This window comes from Danio aesculapii, chromosome 23, assembly GCF_903798145.1.
Source record: "Danio aesculapii chromosome 23, fDanAes4.1, whole genome shotgun sequence".
Taxonomy (NCBI): domain Eukaryota; kingdom Metazoa; phylum Chordata; class Actinopteri; order Cypriniformes; family Danionidae; genus Danio; species Danio aesculapii.
This window is the reverse complement of record NC_079457.1, coordinates 42305370-42317524: the sequence shown is the minus strand read 5'-3', so window position 1 is coordinate 42317524 and position 12155 is coordinate 42305370. Positions and strand designations below refer to the sequence as shown.

The 12155-nt window shown below is 33.0% G+C and overlaps 1 protein-coding gene across 1 annotated transcript; it reads right to left on the bottom strand.

Moving 5' to 3' along the window:
• Positions 1-1339: 1339 nt before the first annotated feature.
• Positions 1340-9306, bottom strand: LOC130217621 (ERBB receptor feedback inhibitor 1). Its single transcript, XM_056449761.1, has 4 exons — positions 9139-9306; positions 5496-5683; positions 5328-5410; positions 1340-3844 (listed from the first exon to the last, which is right to left on the bottom strand). The coding sequence occupies exons 2-4, from the start codon at positions 5549-5551 to the stop codon at positions 2898-2900; spliced, it is 1086 nt and encodes a 361-aa protein (XP_056305736.1). The 5' UTR covers positions 5552-5683; positions 9139-9306; the 3' UTR covers positions 1340-2897.
• Positions 9307-12155: the final 2849 nt, after the last annotated feature.

Below are 12155 nucleotides of genomic sequence, written 5' to 3'. Positions count from 1 at the left end.
AGCAAAAATAAGTTTATATATAAGAGAGTGTATACACATATATAGTGTGTATATACATAAATATAAATAAATAATTCTGATTTCTTGAACATGGGTGTCTACTTAATATCCTAGCTGTCATGTATGCAACTGAAGCTTTCACATCGATATAAACCAAAGTCTTTAATGAATGTTTCCAGCAGCTTGCCGAGTCTATGCCACAATAGCAGTTTTTAAGGCAAAATGTGATATTTTTCTAGCAAGATCAAACTGGCTGATGAGTGTATGTTTCTCACTTAGGACAAGAGATGGCGCTGCTTGACTGTTTACATTTTCCCAAATGAAAAAAATACTGTTTTTCAACCATACTGGAAAGAACTTGAATCAATCTGTTGTGGTAATTCTACAGTTACTGTGATAATACAACAACTATACTAATATAAACAAACCGCCCAATACTGTAAATGATTTCTATATTTATAATACTATACCACACCAGTTTACTGCAGTTCAAAATAAAGTATACAACAGTATTTATTACAGTTCATCAGTTCAATGTTGATACTACACTAGCTATAGCAATTATTAACAAAGAGGTGTAAATATTATAATACACAGTATAATACACTTTACTATAGTAAGGTTTAAATACACCATATTATTTACTCAACTCATTACAATGGTATTTTTTTATTGTGGGTTATTTTCATTGTTTGTTGACAAAAAAGGACCTGTGGATGGCGCTACGGAGATTATAGACATAGTTTTCATATTCAGTTTTTAAACGTTAACAAACGTGGACTCTTACACCGAGTCAGCCGTAACATTTACGTACAGCATTTATAGACAGCATTTAATTCCTTTGGTAGTTATATATGGTCATACAATTACATCAGGGGAAACAACACTTGGTATTCACAGCAGAAACACTGAAGGACAGTTGTGAGTCACCGAGGGCTGCTTACTTTAGAAATATTCCACTTCTCTGTAACTTTTCGCACATTGATGTGGTGGTATTTTAAAAGGAAGTGACTCAGGCTGAAGTTCCTAAAGACTTAACAGTCTCCTCACTATCATGGATTTGAGCAAACAGCAGAGATAAAGACACTGGAATCACAATAAAGCTGATATCACCTCACCTTAGCATACTGATAAGCCAGTGGAGCTGCCAGGCCTGACTTGTAAAGACCGGTTTGAACACAAATAATCTGTATTATTCACTCCTCATATATAGTAGATAAGTGATGTCATCGTGGTTTATTCCTTTGATATGAGAAGGCGTGCCATGATGAGTACATTTAAGTTTGAAATTGTAATAGAAAAACTTCACAACACAGCAATTCAAATAAATCAAAGAATCTTCATACAAATAAGTTACTTTATTTAAATAGTCTGGTGTGAAAAACTACACCAATACTGTACATTTTAGAAGTGCATGTTTCCTCAGCAGATGAAACAAAGTCAGTTAACATTAGCCTTCACACAGAAAACAGGTCATTTCGTTGGATGAACAAAAACAAAAGTAGCTCAAAATGTAAACAACTACTGGTCTGATAATGTCAAGATAAAAAAAAAATAAAATAAAAATAACTCTCAACTTAAAGTAACAAAAATAAGAAACACAAGGGCAGGACCAACCAATCATGGGCTTCCATTTATGACTTTCCGTTGTAGTAAATATTTCAGTGAAGCAACTTCATAGTAAACGATTTAAAAAGAAAGCAAAATATCATTCACCAACAGCTGAATTGCACCCAGTGTCCAGCATTTTGACACTAAATGGCAAGGCAGTGGCATTTCTGCCCTTGTAACAGACGTTAGCAAAATGAAACTGCAAGTGCCAATCTTTAAAGAAACAAACAGATAGGTTTGTATTTCATCTAAGTGGCCAGTAAAGAAAGAAACAGGATGAAACGCTTCGATTAATGCTCACAATGAGACTTAAATACTAACCCCTATGCCCAGTCCTTTCCATTTGTTGCCAATCGTACCTTTACAACTCATTTTGATCACCACACTTTTCACTGGTGGCATTGTTCAGGACCTGGCTTATAAAAACATCCAAAAAGCTCTTTAAATTATTCAAAATTCAGATGAGCATTACTGCTAATACTTGACTGTTTTCATTTTTCAGCAATTTCTAAATTCATACTGTTGATGCATGTTGCGCAATATAGCATTCCATACTACAGAGAGGGGGAAAATAATAAGACCAGCTTATACTCAGGTTACACAGTGTTAACAGTGTAACAGTTCATCTTTTTCCTTCATAAAAGGATACTGCACACTCTTAATTTAACATACAGCATGGAAAAAGTACAACAACAAAAACATACACCAATAAATAGGGTGACACGATTTGGGGGGTTAAACATAATTGTAATTTTCCAGATAAAATTGTTGATTGTGATTAAGCAATTTGAAATAATGTTCCAGATTTATTATGCTTATCAAAACGATTACATAAAACATATAAAGATAATAGATAATAATAATAATAATAATAATAATAATCTAGAAATGGAATACTATATTGTAATATTTCTATGTCAAATAAAATATATATTTTTTTACACCTCTGAATTCATGGCAGTTTTTATTTTCAAATATTAAACCACCTAGCTTTTAAGGTGAAAAACTGCAAGAGAGACCTTAAAGCTTCTCTTGCGGAGGTTTTATATTCACAATTTTTGTTTCATTTCGATCAATCATGCAGCCCTAACAAACAAAGGACACTTTTAGCAGAGTAACTCTCCATATGTAAGCAGCGGTAACCAGTTCTTCTCTGAGGACATCATGTCCATTCCCTAAACACAACAGTAATTCATAACACTGAAGAATCAGTTCAGTCAAACAACACCACTTTATATCCGGCCTTCCTTTTTTTTCTCAAGCAAACAACTTCTGACTTTAAAACACTAGGAGTCGGACTCTCTGAAAAACCTCTCAAACTTGTCCAAGTAGCCAGGCCGATGAGGGAGGAGAAAATAATGGGTACTGCTCACTTTCTTCCCATCTTCAATAATGGGTAAAATACAGGGACTACGAGAAGACGCCAAACCCTCACAGATCTGCTTGTGTTGAGCCTTACTGACGTACTCCGGATAGGGAGCAAAGCTCTGAGTAGGAGGCATTACCCCGTTGACATAAATCGGGAGACTTTTGGGACTAATAGCACGTGGGATGACCTGAGGAATGGGCTCTCTTGGAGGCACTTTAGGAGGTTTGTCTGCATCAAAGTCATCAGTTGATGTTCTCCAGAGATCTGTGCTTTCACTGAGACGAGGACGGATGGGAACTCGAGGTGGGATTTCAGGTTTTTCCTGCGAGTAAGCAGGAGGAGAATGGTGAAGGCTGGTCGATCTGAAATTGGCAGCTTTAAAGGATCCAGCAGGTCCAGAATTGGAGCGATGAAGTCGGCGTTGTGGTCGTTGTTGGTTCTCCGTTACCGCCTGCTCCCACTGAGGCTTCATCCCGCATAGTTTCTGGTGTTCCTGTAGGCCTTCGTAATATGCAAAGTTTATCTGACCACTTCCCCGAAAACTGCGTCTTCCTGGCAGGCCATACTGGAAGGATGAGGTTTTAGGCACCAGACATTGGCTCTCAGACGTGCTGGAGAAAAACTCAACCTCGTTGTCTTCTGCTTCATCAGAGGACAAGTCGCCTATATCCGGGAGGGGAGGAAGGGGCTTGGTTGTTCTCCTGGGTGAACATGGGGGCATGTGCTCATAAACAGACAGTTTCTGTAAAGACGGAACCACCTGGTCTCCCGCAGGTGGGTGGCATTGAGAGGAAAACAGCAGCTGTGGAGGATTTGGAGTCTTAGGAGAAAGACGCTGGGGAGAACAGGAGCCAGACGTCCTTCCTATGAAGTGAAAACACATAGAAAATAAATTGAGGATTTGAACACAATCCATTTGATGGAGGAGTTTTTAAGCTAGGGTCTGCAAGGGATTGCTAACAGGGAGGATATGCATGAAATAGAAGCAGTAAAAAGAAGGATTAATTATATAAACACATTTATTCAGAAAAAAAAAACATTAAAATAATCATTCCAACATTTTATTGAGATACATACAGTTGAAGTCAGAATTATTAGCCCCCCTTTGATTTGTTTTTTCTTTTTTTAAATATTTCCTAAATTATGTTTAACAGAGCAAGGAAATTTTCACAGCATGTCCGATAATATTTTTTCTTCTGGAGAAAGTCTTATTCGTTTTATTTGGGCTAGAATAAAAGCAGTTTTTAATTTTTTTATTAAAAATGTTAAGGTCAAAATTATTAGCAATTATTTCTTTGATAGTCAACAGAACAAACTATCATTATACACTGATTTGCCTAATTACCCTAACCTGCCTAGTTAACCTGATTAACCTAGTTAAGCCTTTAAATGTCACTTTAAGCTGTATCGAAGTGTCTTAAAAAAATATCTAGTACAATATTATGTGCTGTCATCATGGCAAAGATAAAATAAATTTGTTATTAGAAATGAGTTATTAAAACTATTATGTTTAGAAATGTGTTGAACAAAATCTTCTCTCCGCTAAGCAGAAAATGGTGGAAAAAATAAACAGGGAGGCTAATACAACACAAACAATAAAAAATAAATAAATAAAAAATTAAAAAATAATCATAATATCAATAATAATATCAATAATAATAATAAGAAGAAGAAGAAGAAGAAGAAGAAATTGCAAGACATTTTACACAGTAATGGGTAAAAAATGTGTTTGTTTAAAACTTTGTTTTATTCTGTTAACTACTGATACCATTTCTTGCAAATTTAAAATAAAAATGTTGTCATTTACAGCATTTTGCGAGCATAAAATAACTATGACCATTTCTTCATGGTTATATTCATAACACAATATGTTGTACATTTTTTAACTTCTTAAGAAATATAAAAATGCTCTAAATGACAATATTTGCATTTGAAAAAAGCAGCATTATCAGAAATTTATAAAATAAGGCAAATATAAGCATTTTACTCAAACCTAAATCTAATAAATCCAGAGAAACTAAGAATTTCCACAGCTGTAGATGCCCATTACATTTTAGAATCCTCAAGGTTGATCAATCAAATTTAAGCTAAAAGATTGAAAACCTGTGATCTAAACGTATAACAGTGTCGTCCTAATTTAAGTGTTATTTTCAATGGCTCTTTCTCCTGATACAGCTTCAGCCTCAACATAGGGACTTTATCAAAGTATTGACTTATCAGACAATCATACAACCAACTTCCTATAACCTTCTGCGCTTCCTGAGAAACATCCGCAACAAGCTCCGAGAACAGAGGGTGACCAGATTGCAATAGAGCCGATTTAATTCAATATCATGCACTCACTCACTTTCAAAGCCCACGTTCGCAGAGTTCTGTTGATACATTCTCAAGCTGTGATCCATGGACTCTGAACCAAATCTAAAAAACAGCCTGAAAAAAAGACAAAATGGAATGTGTCAAAACCGGTTGACCTGAGCAACAGATGGGTTATAATACAGACTGCATTCACACTCACTTATCCATGGGTTCGTGGGCATGGTGTTGATCCCAGTACGCTTGAGCTGAGGCCATACTGTTGAAGAGAGAGTGGAGGTTTGTTCAGGCCTGAGGGGGTCTCCACCATCCTGAACCTGCACAACTCATAATCCAGCCATGGGCAAGCAAGACAGGACTTTAATACTTCGCTTTTGGCAATGAGAAACCCTGTGTGGAGGGAGACAGAGAAAGAAAAAAGTCAATGTAATATATCGACAATGTTCAACAATCTTAAATTTTTCTAAACAATGGTAATTTTCCTAAAAAAAAATATTGCAACAATTTTATGGGTAAGGTAAAAGCTCAGTTATATGTGTCACTGTCCCTCCATTATTAAAATTGCAAAAGAATAAGAAAAGCATCAAAAAGATGGCTAATAAGGTTTTTTTTTGTTTGTTAAAGAAATAAATACTTTTATACAGTATGGAAGGATTGAATTGATCAAAGGTTACCTTAAAAAATCTATTGTTATAGCTTCAACAGAAATGATCAACAATATTAAGCAGCGGTTTCCAATATTACTACTACTACTATTACTACTAATAATAATGATGATAATAATAATAATAATAATAATGATAATAACAACAACAAAAAAATGTTTAATAATAATTTTAATAAATAATAAAAGATATTATTATTAATAATAATAATATAAAATAAAAAATAATAATAGTAATAATAATAATAATATTAATAAATAATAAAATATATTATTATTAATAATAATAATATAAAATAAAAATAATAATAATAGTAATAATAATAATAATAATATTAATAAATAATAAAAGATATTATTATTATTATTAATAATAATAATATAAAATAAATATATTAATAATAGTAATAATAATAAGAAGAAATATAAAAATAATAACATCAATAATAAATATAATAACATTAATAATAATAATAATAATAATAATGATAATAACAACAACAACAAAAAATGTATAATAATAATATTACTAAATAATAAAAGATATTATTATTAATAATAATAATATAAAATAAAAATATTAATAATAGTAATAATAATAATAATAAATAATAAAAGATATTATTATTAATAATAATAATATAAAAGAAATATAATAATAGTAATAATAATAATAATAAGAAGAAATATAAAAATAATAACATCAATAATAAATATAATAACATTAATATAATAATAATAATGATAATAACAACAACAACAAAAAAATTATAATAATACTATTAATAAATAATAAAAGATATTATTATTAATAATATAAAATAAAAATAATATTAATAGTAATAATAAAAAAGAGTTTAATACATTTAAAAGTACATTTTAAAATTTATTTAGATAGAAAAGTGATTTCATATCGCAATAATTTTTCACAATATTACCATTTTCCTGTATTTTAATAATGAAGAGACCATGCTTCATGAACATAAAAAAGATACAAAACTTTTGCATAAAAAGCATATTTTAATGTATAAAATGTTATTCGTAACTATTTAATACCACTGCAATGTAAACATTTTACACAAGATTTATTTTACACAATTTATACCATTTTACACAATATTCAACAATATGCTTGCACTGAAAGCAAAAAATAAAAAATCAAGTCCATCTAATGCATCTAACCCACAAACGTCATCTAATTCATTTAAACAGGAAAACTAAATTAACCACGCATTAAATTAAAGTAAGTTCTTTGAAGAATTTATTCATCTAGCAAAAGCCACATGTGCCTTAACATGAATATGCAGTTTTTCCATTGTCACATACGGACAGGCAGATATTACAAACAGCTCGGCTATGATGCAACATCAGTTCTTTAAGACATTACAGCAAAACACAATCAAGCATCTGTGCTGGAAAACAAAACCATTCAGTGAGCAATGTGCTGGAATGCTGGGCGCAAGTCAGAATGTAATCAATGAAATACCCATGCAGGCTCCATTATGCAACTTATCACATGCTCAGCCTCTGCTTTGCCTCAGTCAGATCCGTGAAAGGCAGAAACTAACAATCGCCAATTCTCCCAGCAAAGACCTCCATGCAGATGCGACGTTAAAACATAATTGGTTCTTTGTGCGTTTGCGTTGGGGAGAGTGCCTGTGCATTTTCAACATCAGGCAGCTCTTATCCGTGAGGTTAAAGCCCTGCCATAAAGGCATGAAAGAGGTGTGAGGAGGACGTCACCAGCGGGGCCTGGGACAGGAGCCAAAAAGAACGAACTGATCCACAACTCTCTGGAACATCGGCATTGCCAAATAGCACAGAGCTGGATTTATATAGAGCTTTTTTTCTGAAGAGCTCAATTAAAGTTTTGCATTTTTATATTAATACATTTTTCCAGAAGGGTATCTGGGATTGCAATGTGTATTATATTATATTAAATTAAATTAAATTATATTAAAATATATTATATTATATTATATTATATTATATTATATTATATTATATTATATTATATTATATTATATTATATAATATATTAGCACACGTGAGCTCAGGTCCTTATTTTTCCAGAAAGGCATCTGTGATTGCAATGTGTATTATATTATATTATTTTATATTATATTATATTATATTATATTATCAAACGTAAGCTCTGGTCCTCAAATTGCATATGATATTTTGTATTCATCAAATGGAATATTTTAATACATGTAAACATATAGTAATGCCTATATAATATTATGTATATTGTTCACACACACACATTTTTAAACAACCATTTTAAAAACATTTAACTATTATTAATTAAAAGAAAATGCGTAGATAATTTGGGTAATATAATATTACTTAACTTTTTATAAATTCTCAAATATAATTCAATAATATTTAATATACAAACTCTAAATATATAATTACATTGACGATCCTGCAGGTAGAACATACACGTTTTCTCCTCAATTATTTTAATACACCACCTTACCTCACCTTAATTAATTATTTCCTTTAATTATATAATTACATAATAATGCATGCAATAATAGCTCATTAACACCCATCAGACAACAGGCACTCCTTTTGCGATACCTAAAGAGATTCTCATTTCCTCCGAATCAGCAGGCATACTTATCAGACAATAAGGTTATTTAAAAAATTAATCCCCAAGCACAGGCGTCCTCATAATTACCTATGCAATGATAATAATATTTAAACTTTTAGCTGGGACATTTTTTTTATTTCAAATATAGTTGTGGGGGGGACTAAATAGACAAAATAAACAGATGACAGGAAAGCAGAATGAGCTGGAGGCACGGATCCACTACAGACGTGCAAGAGTTCAAACATCTGTGGTAAATGATAAACCAGGTTACTACTACACGGGACAGGTCGTACTCAACCGGTTGTTGTCTTGTAAACAGTCGTCCCGGGTGACGCAGGGCAGCTCGTAAAGTACAAAATTGCACAGTGTGAATATAAAGATTGTTCTGATATGTGGACAGGTTTTCTACATCGATTTCAACACACACCCACTGACAAACCCTTTCTGACTCAGGTGAGAATCATCTTTTACTGTATATTCAGGTACTAAGCACGTACACCGTGAACAGCACTTAACATTTTACCCATTTCTTTAAAGAGTGTAAAAACATCAGCAACTTTAATAATATTTAAAGCTACTCACAGGTTAAATGTCTCGTAGGGTTGCGTAGGGTTGTGTTTGACAGTCTTTTATATCCAGTACAAGTCAGATAAGTGCTGTGGGTAATCCCAGTGTATCTTCATAAAATATTCCTCGCAAAATATTAAACAAAACGCACGTGTAGTTGAAAATTCTGCCGCTCAACTTGCCGCTTTCATCCTGGAAAGCAACGAGCTGTAAAGTATTTATAAGGGCTGTCCACGTCAGACCGAAGGCTCCGCCCACTGTCTTAAAGGAGCCGTTCAGTCGGACCTTATATGGCTTGTGACAACCAGCACACTTGGTGCTCATATGTAATTAATCACTTAAAGGGCACCTGTGATGAAAATCATGTTTTTGAAGCTGTTTGGACAGAAGTGTGTGTAGGTACAGAGTGTCCACAGTTATATTGGGTTGATATAACGACAATAATTCTCCTTCCCAATCCTTCCCATTTTGAGGCCCACCACAACGGTAAAGTTTAGATCAGATACGCGGCCGGCCGGAACTGCGATGTGGACATCAATATAGCAGCATGTTTTATGACACTGTATAACAATATTTAATATTTTACAGTACTGTGACAGTTTAGGGTTTAGGGTTGGGGTGGGAGAAGGTGTTAAAAAATACAATTTATTGGGTAATTTAATAGATAGCATAAATAATACTCGGTACAACTACTGTTTTTTTGTTACTGTGGGTTTAGGGTTGGGGTGGGGGTAGACGTCAATAAAATACAGAAATGGTAAATTTAATAAATAATGTAAATAATTATCATTAACTTCCTGCCGCAACCATATCTGATCTAGCAACATAGTGCGGTTTCCCCTCCCACCGAAATGATTAACAGCCGCAAATTAATATGTCTCCGTAGTAACGTGTTTAATCATATCAACAAGACAGGACGTGTGCAAATCAACCGGGATTAAAAGATCTGTTCAGCGCGCTGTGATCATCAATCATCATCAAATGTGATCAAGAGTGAGTTTTACAAGTTTAAAATGTTGTTAAATCAGTGCATGTTTCTAAGGAGTTACCGTGATTTTACTGTCTTTACTTTATTACCACAGCTGCATATCAGTACAAGAAGAAGCTTCAATCCCAGTTTGTGGATGTTATATCAGGTATATTTTGTACATTAACATAACGACGGTCCATACAGCAGTGGAAATTAACGTGAGTCCTGTATTGAAAAATAAAAATGAGAAGTATTTTCAATACTAGTTTGATAATAATATAAACGCCATACATTCACAGAGATGAGCAATGAAGTAATATTCACACTGCGCTGCATGTTGTGGGTCAAATCTAAAGTTGCCGTGTTTATTGTATTTGGCTTTGGGCTCATTTATTTCATAAAGCCAAATATGGCCATTAGGTTTGCCTTTTTTGTGGGAATACATTCCAGAATACAGTTATGTAACCCAATGTTATGACTGTTTGGCCATTATGTAGTGAGAAAATCCTCCAGATGTTTCTTTCTCCAGATGTTTCTTCAGCATTTTTTAAGATTGGTATTTTCATGTGTAGAATCAAATTGATCAACTCATCTCTGTAGATGAGAAGGTTTTTTTGAAAGTAGTTAGGTTTGTAAAAGTAGATTTTGCCTTCCATGTAGTGTGTAACTACTCTGTTTGTAAATGTAAAAGGACTGCAAATCTTCAAAGATCAAAGTGCACAATAAATGGATTTATTGTCTCCCAAAAGAAAGAACTGCTAGAAATGACTCATTAATTCCAGCCTTATTTGCATAATGCCAGTCTTTTGTCTTCATTATATCCATGAACAACAGCTACTGTGACCCTCAAACTCTGCCGTTGTATCTGAGGACTGGAGGGGTTTGATTCATGTTATAAACTTGTTGAAAAGATGCTGTTTTTTAAACTGCAAAACCAAATCGACTTTGAATGCTTTTCCAAAAGATGAGGACTTTAATTTAAAGAGCATATTGTAGGTTAGACACCCCAGTGAATCAATGTGTGTAAGAGTAAAGTAGGAACTAGATTTTCTTTAAAATATACGTTAGTTTATTATTAAGCCATCTGGAGTCGTTTTTAGTCATAGAAATTTACTTCTGCATCAGAAAAATCGCCAGACCAGAAGTGACGTCGGATGAGGGAGATCGCGCATATAAACAGTATGAAGACAACTGATCGGGTGTGCGTTTGGATGCCGAGATAAGATATTCTGAGATATTTACACAAACGACAGACAGCAGCCATACAATTATGAGCCTGTGGACAGACCAGCAGACAGAACAGCCATCAGAGAAGTGTAATTGAGCTGTAATGTCAGGAGAACAGAGCAGGTTCTCAGTGAGACCAGTGTTGGCTTACAGACAGATACAGTAAGATAACGAAATCTTATCTGGCAATAGCAAAGCTACTGTTGATAATCTATAAGTATTAATACTTACCAGTAACAGAAACTAATGAGCATTTAACAGAGTTGTGCCAGATTGACTCTATTTTTTAATTGTAGATAAGTGAATACAAAACACAAATAACACAGAACATCTGGAATAATGCAGAAACATGTAAACAAGGTACTTGAAAATCTTTTTATTGTACAAAAGGTTTTCAGAGCTTTTATATTAAAATAAAAACACCATCAAATATTAAAACAATTTAAATAAGTTTTTAAATCTGTGTCTTTTTTGTCAGTTTTTTGCATTGAGGTATAAGATGATCCGTATTGGATCCCATTTATGCAACAATCCATAATACAAGTACAAGTTGTGTTTCTTTATAAAATATTTACAAAAACGAGATCAACAGATCTGATCTGCATTTATCGTTAAATAAACTTGTCACCCCTAATTCAAGTTCAAAGTCTAATTCAACTCAAATTCAAGTTTTATTTATATAGCACAAAATCATAAGCACTGTTAATACCCAGCATTTTTACTTTTTATATATGTATAAGTATCTGTGTGAGTGTGTGTATAAGTAGGTAACAAACATATAATACTGAAAGAAAAATATATCACCTGACACATTTAAAAGAAAACCTTATTTAAA

What these genes read in the sequence shown, in the direction of transcription:
- LOC130217621 (XM_056449761.1), bottom strand. Translation starts at nt 5,551, where the DNA reads ATGGCCTCAGCTCAAGCGTACTGGGATCAACACCATGCCCACGAACCC. An exon ending in GCCCACGAACCCATGGATAA is followed by an intron (nt 5,411 to 5,495) that starts GTGAGTGTGAAT and finishes TCTTTTTTTCAG; the next exon opens with GCTGTTTTTTAGATTTGGTT. An exon ending in TGCGAACGTGGGCTTTGAAA is followed by an intron (nt 3,845 to 5,327) that starts GTGAGTGAGTGC and finishes TTCACTTCATAG; the next exon opens with GAAGGACGTCTGGCTCCTGT.